Source organism: Drosophila innubila (assembly GCF_004354385.1).
Source record: "Drosophila innubila isolate TH190305 chromosome 3R unlocalized genomic scaffold, UK_Dinn_1.0 2_E_3R, whole genome shotgun sequence".
NCBI lineage: Eukaryota > Metazoa > Arthropoda > Insecta > Diptera > Drosophilidae > Drosophila > Drosophila innubila.
Genome location: NW_022995380.1, coordinates 27,555,889 through 27,575,428, shown reverse-complemented (window position 1 = coordinate 27,575,428; position 19,540 = coordinate 27,555,889). Strand labels below are relative to the sequence as shown.

At 37.1% G+C, this 19,540-nt stretch overlaps 1 protein-coding gene across 1 annotated transcript; it reads left to right on the top strand.

The window, feature by feature from the left end:
• Nucleotides 1-10,264: 10,264 nt before the first annotated feature.
• LOC117789502 (putative odorant receptor 83c) lies at nt 10,265-12,302 on the top strand. The gene is made up of 3 exons (XM_034628533.1): nt 10,265-11,064; nt 11,767-12,184; nt 12,249-12,302. Exons 1-3 carry the CDS (start codon nt 10,265-10,267, stop codon nt 12,300-12,302), a joined length of 1,272 nt encoding a protein of 423 aa, XP_034484424.1.
• The last annotated feature ends 7,238 nt before the right edge of the window (nt 12,303-19,540 follow it).

Genomic DNA, 19,540 nt, shown 5'->3' with positions numbered 1-19,540 from the left:
TGACAATGATGATGTGTACGTAGTTTTTTTTTTTGTCTCCGCTGCCCTTTATGCCAAGAACGAGGACAGTCGAGCAGTGGCAACGAGTACGGCAGCAATTCTCTACAACATTTTGCTGCATTGCTGAACGGCATCTCAAGAAACGAACGGCGTTGTCCAGTTTCGCGGCACTTTTTGGCCAATACATTGGCTACATTTGGCAAATTTATGTGCTCTTTATAGAGAGTTCAATGGCAGCCGTCATAAAATATTGAAAATGACATGGCTCGAATAAGAGATGGAGAGAGGAGTATTCAAGAAGGAAACAGTAAAGAAACGTTCGTTCGTTCGATTGAATCAATAAAGGAACTCTTGATATGCAATTGAATCAAATATTGAATAAAACTTGTCTGTTTGCAATAACAAGTATGCAAATAATTACGAGCGCAAAGAAAAAAATAAATAATTATTTAAACAAAGCTTCAAATCTTTGCTGAAGGTTCGGCTTGGCGGTTCGAACCATAAAGCAAGCATCGGTTCGGTTAGCGAACTGGTTTATATACCCTCTGAACTCAAGGCTCAAGGTTCGAACCTTGGTTTAATTTCATACAAATAAATATATTTGTATTGTTATACATTTTGAACTAATAAAATTTTTATATTTCATTTTTGATACATTCTATTTATATTTTGAGCAAGCTACATGCTTCTAAAAGCATTTTCAGTGCAAATTCAAGAATTTACAGAACAGGTAAGTTACAGATTTTTTAACATGGCAGGGTTCGAACCCAGTTATTTTTCAAACTGGAGTGTTAGTTATGTGATAGGTCGGCGACATTTGAGCCACGGGACCACACAATTTTTTTTTTCTAAAGAAATCAAATTTTGATTATAATTAAGAAGATTTTAATATGATTTTTTTTTATCCAAAGTCTCAAATAATTGCGTAATATTAGAAACCCATATAATGTATGTAAAATTTTTTTTTTTTAACCGAACCTTTTATTTTCAGAACCGGTTCGCAGCCTTGATTTTCAGTACTCCATATATAGGTAAAAGACTTAAGTCTCTGACTGTAGTGGCTTCTATATTTATCGGTGCTCTCCATGATGATTCGAGGCCAATAGTTAATATCGTATATTAGATCTAGAAAGTGTGCAAAGCGAAGCACAGGACAAACAATGGCACTAAAAGTAATTGCCAATGGAGTTGCGACTTCCTCCCTCCCTTTTGGCCCTGGTCTGCGAAATAACAAAAGTCGCTTGGTATTTCCACGCTTTGCTATTAACTCAACGCATACCAAAAATAGTATATAAGCTCCAGTTGTTGAGCGGAGTGGACACATTCCAATAGGGCGGAGTTGGACCCGTTATATCCGCCAGGATCGCCACCAACAAGCAATGGCCATAAAAAGGCAATTTTTCTAGTTGTCAACGGCAATAGCGTGGCTTAAATTACGGGTGCAGCCAACGGATGCCGATTGGCTGACAGTTAACACCCCAAAGAGCATAATTACGCCTGTTTCTGGACGAGCACACACACACACACACACACACACACTCGCCAAGCAATTGTAAGTCATTTGAAAACAATTTTGATTATATTTCTTCCGAGCGATTTCCCAAATCCGTTTTATGCTAAAACCTGCACCACAACAACAAGAACAAAATGTGAGCTTTGCGTATGGGTAGTTAACAACATGCCCCATAATAATAACAGACATTTGCCCAATCCTCAAATTCCCTCAATCTCTCACTGCCTTCGACGAAATGTTTGCTGTAAACGACCTTAAAAAATCGAAAGAGGATGGGGAAAAACAAACAAAACTGCCTGCACACACATACAGAGTAGTATAAAATCAGAATCTGCTGCTATTCTCGATTGTACTTGTTGTTGTTGCTGTTGTTGTTGTGAAAGCAAATTGCAAATAACAAGCAAAAGTTCACAGGATCGAGCAAAAAATGTGCGTGGCATTAGCCTTAGTCGACTTGATTTTGATCGCTTCAATGAACATTAATACACTGCCAGAACAGGCAGACATCGAAGGGGGTGGGGATTTCAAGGGTGGGGTCATAATATGGGCGGGGCAAGCTGCTTAAGTAGTTGCCTGTTTACATGCATATTTGTATTTAACTTTGGCAGCAATAACAACAACAACAACAACAACAGCAACTACAACTACAGGAACAGCAGGAAGCAACCTGGCGTATTTAGTCGGCCTGTACAGCCTGCCAATTTAATATGCCCTGTAGAGAAGTAAAAAAACCATGGAAGATACCAAAACTTGCTAAAAAATGTTTTTTTTATTATAAACATATTTTATTTTATTTAACCTCGACTTAAAGCAGTCGCAAAAATATATGTAAAATTGTGAAAAACAAAATTTTTTATAATAAACGTTATCAACATTATAAAAAGAAATTAATAAGTAAAATAAATATATCGGTTGTAAAAAAAATTCTAAACTCTGTAAAAATTGATATTATATATAGCTTAAATGAATGTAAAACCAAAATTTCTGATATCCAATTTTGTGACGAACAAAATTAAGTTTAATCTAAAAATTTTCAACAAAAATATAAATTAATAAAATAAAGTGAAAATTGGCATTGTGCACTGAGCAAAATAGGTGAGCTTTTTTGTACATAAAAATTACTTTTTGCGCAGTGCCGAATGCCAATTTTCGCCTTTTTTTTATTAATTTATATTTTTATTTAAAATTTTTAGATTAAACTTAATTTTGTTCGTCACAAAATTGGATATCAGAAATTTTGGGGCTAGAAATTGCTTTCGTCACTAGACTTTTACCTCGTGTAGAGGTTTTTTTTGTGGGATTATATATACCTTTAATGAATGTAAAATAAGAAGGGAAAATAATGCACAGCAATAAATAAATAAATAAAAGATTTTAAGTTAAAAATTAAATTAGAAACTCCGATTTTAAGTTAAACAAAGAAAATTATTTGCAAACGTAAATTAAAAGCTGAACAGATCAAAATATACATTGAAACTCTATTAGTAAACAATTATCTATTGAAAACTAAACAGTTTAAACTATAAATAAATTATATACATAAATAAAAAATGAGTAAAAAGTTATTTAGAAATAAATAGGCCGAAAAATAAAAGATAAAAATAGAAATCAAATTTAGATCAGGAATTACTCAAAAAGTATAGGATAAAGGAAGAAGAAGTGAGCAGTTTATGCTGCTGGGTATCTCATAGTCAGCCAGTCTCAAAAATGTGTTTTTTGTATTGTTTTTTTTTTGTTTTTGGTTCTGCTTTGCCTCTCGTTTGCTTGCTAAATGAAGCCTACTTATAGGGGATCTTAAATTGGCAGTGTGTAAACACTATATGTGTGTGTGTGTGTGTGTATGTGCTTATGTGTCTATATGTGTGTGAACATTTTGGCTACTATGTATATACGGCGCTTATTTCCGGCGTGGCATATCTCGTTTTAGATGCGTGCCACGGCAATCTCTTTGTGGCAGTGTTGTTGTTGTTGTTGTTGTATTTTGGGCTACGCGTTTCGCGTTTTCCTGTCATAAATGTTGCTGAACCTTTGTTATGTTTCCGTTTTACTTTTATTTTAATAATTCATATAGCATTTATGGCATGCACACAGATACTTTTATTTATACACATTTGTATATAAACACCAGAACTCTCCCCCCACCCATCCGACCTCTACCGACCCCTACCGACCCCTACCGACCTGTACCGGCGTCAGCACCTGTAACTGTCCCACATCTCCACAATTCACTCACTTCTGCCCATTGTGCACATCATAAATCTCATTTTTCCGCTTCCGTTTGGCGTCCATTGCCCATTACCGTCTACTCGTTAGCCGTTATAAAAAGAAAATAATAAAAATCATTTTAATTAAATATTCACTACTGATATGCAGACTTTAAGTCAGCGAATTACTTTGATGCATTGTCATCATTGTCATCTGTATTTATGAATTGGCAACAAGTGCAAAGCTGTTGCCAAATTAACGCCTCTTCCGTTAAATCGTTTTCAAATTACAATTCCCTCTAGCGAAATGTCCCACAGTTAGTTCCCTTGTGTTTTCCAAAGAACTCTTATACTCGCTTCCATTCAGCAGAAATTCCCCTTAAGTAAAAGAGTAAATTTCCCTTGAGCTTGACTCGCATTGGAATTGAGCGCACTCTCCCTCTCTCTCTCACTCTTTCTGCTCGTTTTGTGCGGTACTTTTACTCTTTTCATAAAGATTACAAGACTTTGTTGTTGTTTTAGCCGCAGGCATCGTTTGTGGCCTACAATTGTTTGAGATTTTGACTTTTTAGTGAGTGGGAATTTTCACAACGCCCCCGACAAATGGGTCGTGAGATGTCGGCCAGTTTGGCTGGGGGTGAGCAGGTGAGTCGCGGCCCAGCATGGTCTGGGATTTAAAAATATCTTGGCGCTCATTACACACACACACACACACACACACACACACACACACACGCACAAGCGAGCTGGCCACAAAGCTGCTAACTGATAGACGGAGGCAGCTAAACGATGCCATTTCCGCAGACTGTTCAATGGAATGTGCTTGGAGCAAATACTTGACTGAAAGCAAAATAATATAAATATAATAATAGCTGAAACATAATAATTGTTTGACAGTTGATGAGAGTATGCTTTTTATTTAAACCAAGGCTGCAAACCGGTTCTGAACAGAACCTCGTAAAACCGGTTTGGTTCGGGTTTTTAAGCAGCCTGAACTGGATCTTAAACACGAGCCGCTTTCTAAAATAAAAGGTTCGGTTCAAAAAAAAATTATTACATAAATTTTATGGCTTTCTAATATTATGCAATTATTTGAGACTTTGGATTAAAAAAAGGCATATTTAAATCTTCAAATAAATTTGAAATACAAACAAAATTTGATTTCCATTTGGAAAAAAAAATTTATTAATTTAAAATGTAGAGAAAATTGTATAACATTATAAATATAATTTGTATGAAATTGAATCAAATAACAACAAACCAAATCGCGAACCGAACCGATGTCTTGCTCTATGGTTTGAACCGCCGAACCGAAACTTTAACCAAATTTTGGAGGCTTACAGCCTTGATTTAAATATATCTTAGACCATACTTTACATTAAAATTGATGTTCCTCTGATTTGTGCATTCAAAGATGTTTGAGAATGACTGTGAAAAGTTGAGTCATTCGAAAGGTCAAGGATATCTTAGAGTGTAGCACTTAAAAATCATTCATCATACACGCCTGTCTTATTTAGCCGTATTTGCATTTTTTAATTGGCCTTATTTGCTTTTAAACATGACCGATGTGTAATGATTGTCATAGCTATTTTTGGATTTGATTTTTACTTTCTATACTTAGCGGCCACTGGGAGACCAGGAGCTGACAAGAGGACAGTTGGACAGGCAATTCAAGCGCAACAAAAGAGCAATACAATAAATGACAGGAAGAGGCAGAGAAAGCGACAGCGACAGAGGCAAAGGAACAAAAAGTTATGACACACCTACAGCATTTAATCTGAGGGCGACGTTAACTGCTGCAGAAGGGAGAAGGAGGAGGAGGAGGAGGGGGAGGAGTAGGAGCAGTGAATCCAGTGAGTGATAACCATCAATCAAGCTGTTGGATGAAAGGAAGGCGTTACTCGTTGGACGCTGGCTTTTGCCTAAGACCAGACATGACATGGAGTTCATTTCAATCATTAGCGTGCAGAGTCGAGTCCAGTCGAGTCGAGTCGATGCGAGTGGAGAGTCGAGTTGGGCAGCCCCTGTTGATGCTGTCAAATTAATAAAGAGCCCACGGGCAGAATGGAATGGTATTGCCTGAGAATGGAAGGGAGAATGGCACTGTGACAATGGCAGGACTCTCAATGATCCCATGTGCCAGCCCGTGCACTTTGGAGCAGCGCAGCGCAATGTTGCTCATAACGCCCATAAAAAATTTGTCATCATTAGCCGACGACGGGCAGTCGGGAAGGGGGAATCATGTATCATTGAACATAGGATTGGATGTATGTACACTGAAAAAAAAGACCAACTTCTAAAATCAAGAACATTCATCTTAAATATTTTGTTCTTAAAATAAGATTATTTTAAGACCAAATTACTAAAACTAAGATTATTAATTTTAAAAATCTTAAAATCTTAATATAGGAATAAAAATCTTAAATTGTTAGGAAAGTATAAATAGGTACTATTTCGTATGAAATGATGGCGCGTGGCGCTCTGGTTAGAGAGGCCGCTAAAGTTGTGAAGCAGTAGGCGGCGGTTCGAATCCCACTCGTAACAAATTAAAATAACATTTATAAAATTTCTTAAACAGAATAAAATATAAATAAATCAAAATTTAAAAATAAATAAAATATAAATATAAAAAATAATTTTCATTTATTTTATTTTTTGATTTTAATTTTAAGAACATTTATTCTTAAAATAAGAACTTGGTCTTATTTAAAATGTTCTTAAAATCAAGATGTGTTCTCTTAATTCAAGAATTTGATGTTCTCGACGCATTTTTTAGACCAAAAATCTTAGTTCTGAGACCAAAATCTTGATTTTAGAACATTTTTTTTATCAGTGTATCAGTGTGTAAGAAAGAGAGAGACAAACAGAGACAGAGAGAGAGAGAGAGACAGAGAGATAGCGACTCTTTAAAAGATTGTGCGGCAGTTGCCTTTGCTGCCTGCGAATATTTGTCAAAAGCTTAAAGCGTTAAATTGATTGATTACGTATATGTGAGTGGGTGGTTGGGTGGGTTAGGTATGAATGTGAGTGTGAATGTTGATAAAGTATTAAAAAGAGGGTCAGTTGGACTGTGGTTAAGCTTCAAAAGCACCAGCTAGCAGCGACTTTAAGGCTTAAAGCTGCCCATTAAGGTTATTAAAAATTGCCCTTTTGTTTGAATTATTTTTGCAGGCTGTGCTGTATGTGTGTGCGTGTGTGTGTGCGTGTGTGTGTGTGCGTGTGTGTGTGCATATGGATTGTTATTAGAAACATAATGGATTGCGAATATTAATTTCTTTGCATGACGAAAGGAATCAGCAAAGAACAATGCGCTTAATCTTTATTGACACGCAGCACAAAGCGAAAGAGACAGCGCCATAGAGTCAGATAGAGAGCGAGAGAGAGAGAGAGTTGCTGCAAAGCGGGTAACGCCAAAAATGATAACCGGAAACCATTAAAGGAAGTTTCAATACAATGCTAACAACAAAAACACTCACACACACACACTGAAAAAAAAGACCAAGTTCTAAAATCAAGAATATTCATCTTAAATATTTTGTTCTTAAAATAAGATTATTTTAAGACAAAATTACTAAAACTAAGATTATTAATCTAAAAAATATTAAAATCTTAATATAAGAATAAAAATCTTAAATTGTTGGGAAAGTATAAATAGGTACTATTTCGTATCAAGCAAATGGTGGACTCGTGGCGCTCTGGTTAGAGAGGCCGCTTCAGTTGTGAAGCAGTAGGTGGCGGTTCGAATCCCCCTCGTAACAAATTAAAATAACATTTATAAAATTACTGAAACAGAATAAGATATAAATAAATCAAAATTTAAAGATAAAAAATATATAAATATAAAAAATAATTTTTAATTTATTTTATTTTTTGATTTTAATTTTAAGAACATTTATTCTTAAAATAAGAACTTGGTCTTATTTAAAATGTTCTTAAAATCAAGATGTGTTCTCTTAATTCAAGAATTTGATGTTCTCGACGCATTTTTTAGACCAAAAATCTTAGTTCTGAGACCAAAATCTTGATTTTAGAACATTTTTTTTATCAGTGCACACACACACACACACACACACCACGCATTGAAAGCGCCTTACAATAACGTCATGTGGCAAAGAGCTGCTCGCATCAGCAGACTTCCTTCCTTTCTATTCCATCTCACTCCCACTCTCTCTCACTCTGTTGCTTTGCATGTGTGTGTGTGTGTGTGTGTGTGTGTAGTCGTGCGTGTGCATGTGTTGTTGGCCTGCGTTGCAGCGTCAATATTGTCATTTTTATTCCTCTTTCATGGCAAACGCTTCAACAAGTCACAAAAGCAGCCAACGCCTATGCAAAAGGACGAAGTCAAGCTGAACGATAGATTTCCATTAAAGTGAGTCAAGCATCTATCTGCATGTGTAGGTGTAGCTGTAGTTGTAGTTGTAGTTGTAGCTGTAGGTGTGCCGACAAAGTCAAAGCCGCATACGCACATTGGAATCCGGATAATGTTTTATCCTAAGCACCTTGAAGATTGCCGCACTAGGCGGCAGTTTGTGCTGGGCAAACAGTCGCCAGATGCGGAAGTCAAGCAGCTCAAGGATCAGCAGGAGGTGAGCTCAGGTCTAAGGCCAAACAATTGACTCGATTTGCGTTGTAAGTACATGCATATATGTATATACACACAGACATACACATAGACACACTTGAATTTTCAATTGATTAAACATCAAATGCAGTGACATACACTTTATTGATATTAATAAACACACACTTGCAAGAATATACTCAAAGACGAGCACATATATGCATATTATATACACACACACACACAGTTGTACATTCATTTGAGTATGTCTGTGTGTGTGTGTGTGTCTGTGTGTGTTGCTGCAAAGTTTGGCTTGCATTTTTTACGTGCCGCAACGAAAAATGTTTAAGCATATTATACAAAGCATTAACCCAGCTGCGATACACACACACACACACACATGAACCTAAGTGCTTACATATACAATGGTGCTATATGAAATTCCATTGCATTTTATGGGCTCGAGCAGAAGAGAGAGAGAGACACAACACAATGGCAGGCACTAAAAACCTGCGGCAACACCATTGTGCGGCATAAACAAAAGATGCAGCATAGCGTCTAAGCGAAGACTGAAAGAAGGAGTACTATCGGTCAGAATAACAAAACATCACTGACAAAATAGAATAAACTCCCTCCCCCCCACTCCCCACCAAACCCATTGGAGCGTGGAAAAAGGTGAGTGAGTCGAACCGAAGCCAAGACAAGACAGAACCCAGCACTCTGTGTTAGAAATTGGCCTTTAGGAATGTGGCAAAGTGAAATTTATAGCTTGGAAATTAATAATGATGAGAGCACAATGAAGTGCCGTAGAAATATAGTGATGTGTGTGTGTGTGTGGAACGAATAATGGCCGAAGGGTTTCACTAAATAACAAAGCGCATTCAACGTGTGACAACGATGCGTATACGTAATATGTATTCAACATAATATCAGCTACATTTTTATGAATTGATAAAAGCATTTAACTTAATGTAATGTCACATGTGTCATCGTAATATAGTAAAACGAAAATTACAAATTTTGTATGCTCTCTAAGAGCATTGTATTCAGTCTGATATTGGTTTTTAGCTCGAATAAACTCGAAGCAAGTAATTACTGTTGGCATAAGTAATAAATGTGATCATCTCTATAAAACATGCATTAATTGTGGTCACTGTTCAAAAAGTTTTCTCGTTTCTTCTGGGCAAAACATAAAATTTATCGCACATGGACATAAAATTTTAATTTATTTTTGAAATGCCACTTTCTCACTTCCTTACAATTCTTACAGCATTTTGTTTCTGGCCATAATAACTGCATTCAAGCCATATTTTAATGCGCATTTTATATAAATGCGATGCGTCGGCGCTTGGTTAATGTAATAATAACTATTTTAACGTTATAATAATGCAGATGTAATTAAGTGCATCGTTATTGCTTGTGTTGTTTTAATAAAATCAACAGTAGGAACAATAGCTGGGAGTGAAGTGATCAACGACTTTGCCATTCTAAAGGTAATTTATTATTATTTGCATGTTTTTTTTAGTCTTGTTTAATTACAAATCCCATATACACTAGCTTACTTGAATATACAAGAGAATATTGACAGACAACATAAGTTTGTCAACTTCAACTTTGTGAAGTAAATAAAGTAATTATAATAAAATATCAATAATAGGTCTTAAGTGCAAATTAAGCAATTACAGCATTTATACGTAGATTATTGGCATATGTAAGGAATCCATGGTCGACAACTGAATCCAATTGGTCCATTGATTTTCTGGCTCGACCTTGCATGCACAATGTATATTGTCCTTTGGCCATGGGACAAAAGACAGCTGCAAAGTACTCGTTTCGCATTAATTTCAGCATTAATTACACTTTCATGCAATTATCATTGGCAAGACAACAACAACAACAACAATAATTAGCACATGCTTTACTCGGCGGCATATAAAAGTCCTTTCAGCAAAGTCCTCAGATAGGAGTACAGAGAAAATAGTCAACATGAAGCCATCTCAGCGATATCAGAAGCTAACGAAGAACATGAACTATTGCATGAAACTCATTGGATTTGATATTTTAAATTCTCGCTTGAAATTCAACTATCGCACCTGGATCACAGTCATTGCCGTTACGTGCTACGGCATTTTCAGTGTCCACTGGATGATCAGGCAGGCGGAGATCAGTTGGACCGAGTGCTTAAAGGCCAGCATTATGATGGGGGGCATGTTGAATGGGTCCACTGAGATCGTTACCATCGTATTAAGGCAACCGGAAATAAGGCGTCTGATGATCAACACTCGGCAACTGTTTGAGAACTACGAGCAACGGAATGCGGCTTATTGTAAGGCTCTCAATTTGGGCATTGATCGACTGCTTGATATATTGAAAATGATTCGCTTTGGTTACATTGTCTCCTACCTGGTCATGTGCCTTGTGCCTTTAATCTTGCTCATCTACAATGGCACTCGCGTCACAATCGTACAGTACGAGCTGCCAGGTGTGCCCCTGGACAACAACTACGGTTACGCCTTCACATATCTATCACACTTGGTGTCGATGTTCATCGCTGGCGTCGGGTTTTATGCGGGCGATTTGATGGGCTGCCTCGCTCTGATGCAGATTCTCACTTATTCCGACATCTTACAGGTAAAAGCCGACGAGTTAAACGCAGCACTTGACCAAAAGGTAGAAAAACGACGCACGGCCGTGGTAGGTGCAACAATTGACGGAGACGGAGACGGATACGGCGAACCACAAATGCGACTCTTGGAATCAATCAAGTGGCATCAGTGGTTGACTGAGTAAGTCCATCAGTCCATACACTGATAAAGAAAATGCTCTAAAATCAAGATTTTGGTCACAGAACTAAGATTTTTGGTCTAAAAAATGCGTCGGGAACATAAAATTCTAAAATTAAGAGAACCCATCTTGATTTTAAGAACATTTTAAATAAGACTAAGTTCTTATTTTAAGAATAAATGTTCTAAAAATTAAAATCAAAAAATAAAATAAATAAAAATTATTTTTTATATTCATAATTTTTTTTATTTTTAAATATTGATTTATTTACATTTTATTCTTTTTTAATAATTTTTTTAAATGGTCTTTGACATTTTTACGAATGGGATTCGAACCGCCGCTTACGGCTTACGGCTTCACAACTGAAGCGGACTCTCTAACCACGGTGTTACCATTTTATTTATTTATACTTTCCTAAATATTAAGATTTTTATTCTTATATTAAGATTTTAAGATTTTTTAGATTTATTTATACTTTCCTAAATATTTTAGATTTTTATATACTTTCCTAAATATTTAAGATTTCTATTCTTTTATTAAGATTTTAAGATTTTTTAGATTAATTATCTTAGTTTTAGTAATTTGGTCTTAGAATAATCTTATTTTAAAAACAAAATATGTAAGATGAATGTTCTTGATTTTAGAAGCTGCTCTTTTTTTTCAGTGTACTTAAATAAAAATGCATTAATAACTACTTTGCATAGATACTGTCACAATGTGGACCATATATATCACATCCTGATCGCCGGCCAGGTGATGTCCTCAGCCATCTCAATGCTGTGCACCTTTTGCGTGAGCATCAGCGAATTCCATTTAATATCGGTCATCTATTTTGTGGTCAGTGGCTACAAAATGTTGGTCTACTGCGTTGTGGGCACTAAAATTGAATACGCTGTTAGTTCTGCGCCTCAAACTATGCGACAGCCAAAAACTAATTCGATTTCCTTCCTGTCTACTCCACGACAGTATGACCAGGTTTATGAAAGCATCTGCAGCATTAGTTGGCACGAACTGAACGGCTCGCAACGCAACATGTTCCGGATGATGCTGAAGGAGGCTCAGAATTCGCAAACCATCATGATGCTCGGCATGTTGCCATTGAGTGTGCGAACGGCTCTCCAGGTGGGGCTCTGTTTGGCTCTGTTTGGCTGCCACTGGCACAACGAATAATGCAATTTGTTTGCAGATTACAAAACTCATTTACAGCGTGTCCATGATGATGATGCAGAATCGCACCTAGGCAGCCCACAACATTGGAGATCACAGCACTTAATATCAAGTGCAGCAGGCAGCGGCGTGCACCTTTGTGCACCATGCAATACATTATATAATGCTTGTTTTGAATCATATTCACCTAGAACGCCGGCTTGCAAATAAAATAAATTAGTTGCAGTTGAAAGGTGGCTCAGACGCAAAAAGTCAACACGCGATGTCGTCGGCACCGCAAACAAACGCCAGCTGTTGGGCACAGATAAAATGGCTGGCAAATAACCGGGGGGACAGAGTGTAAGAGACCACCCCGAAGACCTTCAGCTCGAGCTATGTACACTCATAAAAAAATGTTCTAAAATAAAAATTTTAGTCTCAGAACTAATAATATTGGTCTAAAAAATGCGTCGAGATCATAAAACTCTTAAATTAAGAGAACACAATTTGGTTTTAAGAACATTTCAAATAAGAATAAATGTTCTTAAAATTAAAATCAAAAAATAAAAAAAATAATTCTTATATTTATAATTTTTTTTTTGTTCATTTCATTTTGAATTTATATACATTCTATCCTGTTTTATAGGCTATTTCCACGGCCACTCACATTTGCCACATTTGCTCACATTTGAATGTGTCAGATTTTTGGATTTCCACGACCAAATGTGAAACTGTTAAAACAATTTCTATTCACCCGATATAAATCAGCAGTTCCATTTCTGTGCAAAAATTATAAAAGCTGAAAAAGTAACATTTTAATTTCTATTTTGCAATTATAATTCGCGCAAATTTTACTCATTGAACAAAACAGCTGGTTAAAGTGATAATTGCATTTTTTTCACGAGCTTATCGATAAACATCGCGTGTTCGATAAAAAAAATACATAAATTCGCCGAGGCGAATGGCAAAAAATCTTCACATTCATTATGAATGTGCCTAAATGATCATTCGGATTTTGTACTGAAATGAAGTCCACATTCGGGCCAAATGATGAAAATGGCGTCAAATGAGTCAAATGTGCTGTCGTTAAAATAGGCCATTAGTAATGTTAATGTTATAGCAGTTTCTCTAAACAGAGTGTCAAGGGGTCACCATTAGTTTCATATGAAATAGTACATATTTATACTTTCCCAACAATTTAAGATTTTATTCTCATATTAAGATTTTAAGAGATTTTAGATTAATAAAAACATTTAAGATGAATTTTCTTGATTTTAAAAGTTGATATTTTTTTCAGTGTAGTATAGGGTGGAGTTGCTCTTTGGCAAATCAGCTGCCAACGCTGCGCAGCTAACTGGCAAATATTAAAATGCGAATTTTTATACACGCTGACATTTGCGCGATGCCGCCTTACGAAAGCGTCCCACCACCTCCTTCTCCCACATTTCGCATAATTCTCACTATGAAAATGGCGAGTGGTTTCTGACTGCTGGCTTCTAACTCCTGTCTGCCGTCCTCCGTCTGCTGGCTCCTGGCTCCTGGCTCCTGCCTCCTTGCTGCTTGTTCTCTACTCCACGGACTAGCAGTACGTATCCTTTTGCCAGCATTTTCTTTGCGGCGTGCGCACATAAATTAGCTGCCAAGCTAAGAAATGGCTATGGGCAGCAAAAGGTTCGCCTCGCGGCTGGCAAATGTTGCTCCCATTGTTGCCAGTTGGTGTCTCGGTGATATGGCCACCAACAGCAGCTATGCGATCCAGCTGCGGTTTGTTGCGCCATGTTTATGCGGGTGGCAAGGTGCCCGCTGCCTGCTGCATGCTGCCCTCTGACCTCTGCCTCTGTCTCTGCCTCTGCCTCACACGGGTGCATTAAACCAATAAATCAGCGAGCCACTGAAAAACATAGTGTTGTCAGGCTCCTGGTTTTTGAAGCACTATCGTTGTCAGCTCGACTTGGCTCGGCTCCAGTGCATATTTAATCAATAGTCAAAGCATAAGACATAAATTAATCTGTATGGCCTTTTAAAGCGCTTCACATTTTTCTCAAAAAATAAAAAAAATACAAATACAAATAAAAAAGGCATTTTTAATTTAGAGAAATTCTTTGCGGTTATAAAAAGCTTGCCGGGCAAATCAATTAAATTTAAATTGTATCCCATTAGAGGCGCATTAAATGAGTTAAGTCATTTTGGGGCCTCGTGCCACATCTTACAAAGCGTCGCTCGTTATCATTTTTTATGGCGCTTTGAAAAGGGTACAAATGAATTCATTTTCATTTAATTTTTTAACTCACACAACTCCCACTACGCTGGGTCTGACCAGCGTCAAAGTCGTCGCATTACAAACACAATTAAAATGCCCACGAGCTACTAATTTACCATAAACCGACGCGGCGGACGGGTTCAACATTAGAGCCAACAAGAAAATGGTCCAAACGGACGGAAAGTTTTTGCTACGAACTTTTGAGTTGATGGCAATTAATTTGTATTATGCATGTTTCTGTTATTTCTATAACAAGTACAAAATTTAAATTGTGGTTAAATGTGCATTACATGTATTTTTTTTTTTTTGGTAAGTACAAAAATAATTTATAGGGAAGATTTGCATTAAATAATAAAATAAGAAATATATAATAAGTATATAGGATATTTAACTACATATGTCCAACACTAATAGAAAAAACATATAGTGAAAACAAATATAACCATATTTGATTTTATTATTTTTGATATAACTAAAAAACGTATTAAAATTAAATATAATAAACTTTAATTTAACTAAAAAACTTACTTAAACGTCAGAGCTATTAGGAATATATTAAAACCAAAAAAAAAACACTTCAAATTAAAAATACCATATTTCTTTTAAATTTAAATCATACTTATTAAAAATATGCGAAAAGTTAAAAAAAATCGTATTGGAATTGATGTCAAATTTTAATAGAAAACGTACTAAAATTAAATATAATAAACTTTAAAATAGAATTGGAGCCGGTTAGTACATCGTTGTTAGACAAAAAATAGGAAAACGTTAATTTTAAGTCCGGTGGTTTAATGGTTAGAGTGGCCGGCGTGATACAGACGGAACTTTTTTCAGTTCAAAGGCCTGGGTTCGAAACCCACTTTATGCCATGCTAAGGAGAAGAGTCTGGAAAAAATTAAATAGAGTTAAAAACTTTTTAAATTTATTAAAATAAAAAAATGTATTTCAAAAATAAATAAATTTAAAAACAATTAAAAAAATAAAATAAATAGATAATAAAATAAATTAAAAAGTAAATTAAAAAATAAAAATAAATAAAGTAAATTAAAAAATTAAAAACCGTAAAAACTAGTTAAAATAAATTAAAATACAAAAAAATAACAAAATAAATAAAGCAAATTATATTTGAAATTTTTTTTCACTTGAATTCAAATGCAAAATTAATGTCATGTTTGCTTTTTAAATATTATAACACATAAATTAAATATGATATATATTTAAGTTGAATATATTCATATATGTTTTCGATTGAAAGTGCTTACACTTAATTCTGCTAAATCCGTATTTAACGCTAAATAATAGAGCAAAATAGTTAAGTCAATGTAGAAATATATATATATATATGTATATTGTTTTGTATTATAGTTATATGTACACATTTCAAATTAGAGGATAAGGCTTAGTAGATGGCCAATTGGCAGCCTGTATTTAAGTGTAACATGTACATGTGCTGGCCATAAATAAATTAGTCCAATTTCGTATTTGTCAATGGGGCGTGCTCGCTGGTATCATTTATAAGTAACGCCCAGGTCCGAATGCTGCTGTCGGTTGAAGCTGTCACACGAGATTTGTGGCGACGACATTTGGACAAAATCTTTTTGCTCATCGCTGGTGTCCCATGTCCTGTGTCCTTTGTCCTGTGTCGTTTGTCCTGTGTCGTTTGTCCTGACTCCGTAACTACTGTCAGCCAATTTCTGCTGATGTCGCACTGGCCAAGTAATTATCGACATCTTTGTGCACAACCTAGTGATGACTGCACTTGGAATCGAAAGTCGGAGGTGGAGAGTGGGGAGTGGGGAGTGGGAAGACGGGAAGACGGGAATCGCAGTTACAGTCCCTAAGCAAAGACGAAGCGTTAATGCTGCGTGTCGAGTGCAAACTTTGATGGTTTAATCACTTTGATAGAAGCTGAGCTAAAAGCAAGTTCAATTTGCAGTCTATCTGTTTTCTTATGGGGCATCTTTACCGGCTACAGACTTTACAGCTTTACTGGCGACCTCAAAAACGTGTCGTGGGGCAATTGCCAGAAGCCAACGACAGAGGCAGCCACACTGCAAAAGCTGCTTAAGGAGCTACTGTCGCCCGGTGCACAGTCAAAGTCATAAAACCATTTAATTATATTAAACTTTTAATTGCATAGACAGCAGAGAAGCATATACACACACACATAGAGTAAACTTGCAGCATATGCAGGAGCAGGAAAGTTGACAACACACACACACAGACTTAAGATGCCAACTTGCTTGTTGTTTGGTTGCACGAAAGGCGAAGCGTCTGAAAGAGGCGTGGCTTGCATGCCCAGCTACTATGTAAATGCAATAATAAAGTTATTAAAAGTGTCATAACAACTCAAGTTGAAATAGCAGAAAGTTAACGCCAGCTTCTTGTTTTATAGAGCGTGCTGCTGTTGTTGCTTCTGCACTGAAACTGTTTTAACTTTTACCCCTCAACCCATCAAACCAACCCACCAAATCATCGACCCCACCACATTGCACCACATTGGCCACTAAGTGTGCTGCTGCTGCTGCTGCTGCAGCTGAGGGCCGCTGAATACGTCGACCCGCAGCTCGGGCAGCCAAGCAATTGATGCTTAATTGATCAATTATTTGGCCTACACAAAAGCCCTATGAGCATCACCCACACACACACACTTAGGTATGTAACGTTTGTACGGCAGCCCGTATGTCTGTCTGTGTGTGCGAGTTGTGGAATTGCCCACATCAAAGCGGCATATAAGTATATTGACGCTCATCAATCAAATTGATTTATGCCAACAAATCATTCATGAGCAATTTCCCAAAGTGATTATCTCTCGACGAAGCGACTGAGAGGCTGACATTGCCTTGCCCATGGCCCCCAAAAATCCAGAGAGCTGTGAGATGGCAAACGCAAAAGGCATGTTAACTGACAGACAGCCGGACAGACGGACAGCCGGACAGTCGCACAGTTGGAGCAGAGCAGGACATGCAGACGGCTAGCGAGACATAGACTATGTCAGAGACAGGAACACAGACAGAGATGGAGATGGAGCGACAGAGACAGTGCCAGAGTCGGAGTCGGAGCCAACGACTGACTGATTGACGCTTGACTGTCTTCATCACAAGCAATTTGGCCAGCAAACATAGCAGAGAGCATCAGTGCTGAGATTGCGTGTCCCTGTGCCAATAACTGTGCACAACTTCACAGGCAGTTCATAAAACCAAACCAGCAGCGGTATCTGCTCAAGGTCCAGACACGCCCAAACAACCATACAAACACACACACACACACACACACAGTGACACAGAGCAAGCATTAGTCACTGAACCGAACATCGACTGTTCAAATAGCAACGTGAGCTACGTTTGTCGCATCAGCTTCACAAAATCAAGAGCAGGGAATCAGCCTGTGTCATATTAGCAGTTGCTTATGGCCTACAATCAAATAAATTTTCACGGCAAACGGTCAAAGGCAGAGAGAGACACCGCGCGACCTCTTGCCCCCCAATTTGAAAGCATTTTTCACACATGCAAAGGACAGCCAGCAGCATCTCTGGAGTCTGGATTCGGGATGCTGGATTCTGGAGTCTAGACCAGCACCAAGCGACAGTCAACGTGCTTAAGTCTTTTGATTGATTTGGTGATAAATTGACGAGGCGGCAATTGAAGCGCCAAACAGATTGCTGGCACTTGGATGGATGTGCTTCAAAAAAAAAAAAAAAAAAAAAAAAGAACAGAGAGATGCCTAATTGCTACATGGGCGTGGCCAAGCCTCTGTCCATGACTAGGTAACCATCAAAGCCCCAAAAAAAAAAAAAAGGAAATCTCTATTAATATAACAAAACAAATAGGCGAGAAAATAGAAAAATCAGCGGTTGGCCAAAAAGTTTATACCCTTTCAGAGTCAGGTTGATATTGAGCGCTTCTTATAGAATAATATGACTCAATCCATTCTGTTTACAGAATAGATTCAAGTTGATCAAAAATAAATATAATTTTTAAGTCTGACACGCCTTTTTGGATTATATTACTCTATGAGAACGGCACTAAGAACAAGCAAATCCAAAAGTGCCTAAAAGTATGCTACAAAAATTATAAATATTGTCATAACAAAAAATAAACAGAACTAGAGGGAAGGTTTAAGCGGAAGAGATTAAACAAAAGGAGAGCGTGAAAGGGGGCAGGATAAAGAAAGGCAAGATATGCTCGATATGGTTGCTGTTAAGTAATGATTAATGTTTGCAATTATCTGGATCCAAGTGTCAAAAATATTTAAATCAAGAGCAGCCGAAAACAAGACAAGCAACAGCCGACAACTGACAACAGAGCAGACAACAGAGCAACAGACAGACAGGCCGACAGACGGACAGACGGACAGACGCACAGACTAGCAGCAAGGAGAGGGGGTACAAACGAGTACGAGATGAAACAAGACAAGACAACACAATTCGCGCAAATTGAGCATGATGAAGAGCACAAGCTTTTGTTGTTATTTTTTTTTTGTTATTGTTATTGTTGCTGTTGTCGCTTCCACTTCTGCTAGCAAGTATTTGTTGCTTTTTGTCAGTAGTCAGCAGTCAGCAGTCGGCAGTGTCAATGCCAAAGATGCCTTTCGTTATAGCCGAATCGCGAGACGCGTCGACACTGAAACTTAAAGCGCCGCGATAAAATGACGCAAAATGTAAAATTGAACGGGCACAATGACAGCGGCAACGTGTCAGAAACATATCATTCATTATTTTCTATTATAAGGACACCGACTTGTGCAAACAAGCACCCAACCAGCCAATACCTTGCTCCCAAGCAGCCTGACGCTGTCAGCAGTTGCATTACGAGTATGTGAGGCCATCATTTATCATTGCAAGTGAAGTGAACTCAGTTGACTCCATTGCAGGTTCTTTCAGTGAGTATATACCACATACACACACACATAAACTCAGACTCATGTATTACATATAGCATATATGCTCATAAAGTGTTTAAATTTCGTTTGAATCAGTTAGCTTTAAGTCTTTAACCAAGGAAATTGTTAAGCAAAAAAAAACAAAGTGTGCTTGAATGTAAGCACTCATATTTAGCGACGCCAAAACACTA

What these genes read in the sequence shown, in the direction of transcription:
- LOC117789502 (XM_034628533.1), top strand. Translation starts at nt 10,265, where the DNA reads ATGAAGCCATCTCAGCGATATCAGAAGCTAACGAAGAACATGAACTAT. An exon ending in TGGCATCAGTGGTTGACTGA is followed by an intron (nt 11,065 to 11,766) that starts GTAAGTCCATCA and finishes TACTTTGCATAG; the next exon opens with ATACTGTCACAATGTGGACC. An exon ending in GTGTGCGAACGGCTCTCCAG is followed by an intron (nt 12,185 to 12,248) that starts GTGGGGCTCTGT and finishes ATTTGTTTGCAG; the next exon opens with ATTACAAAACTCATTTACAG.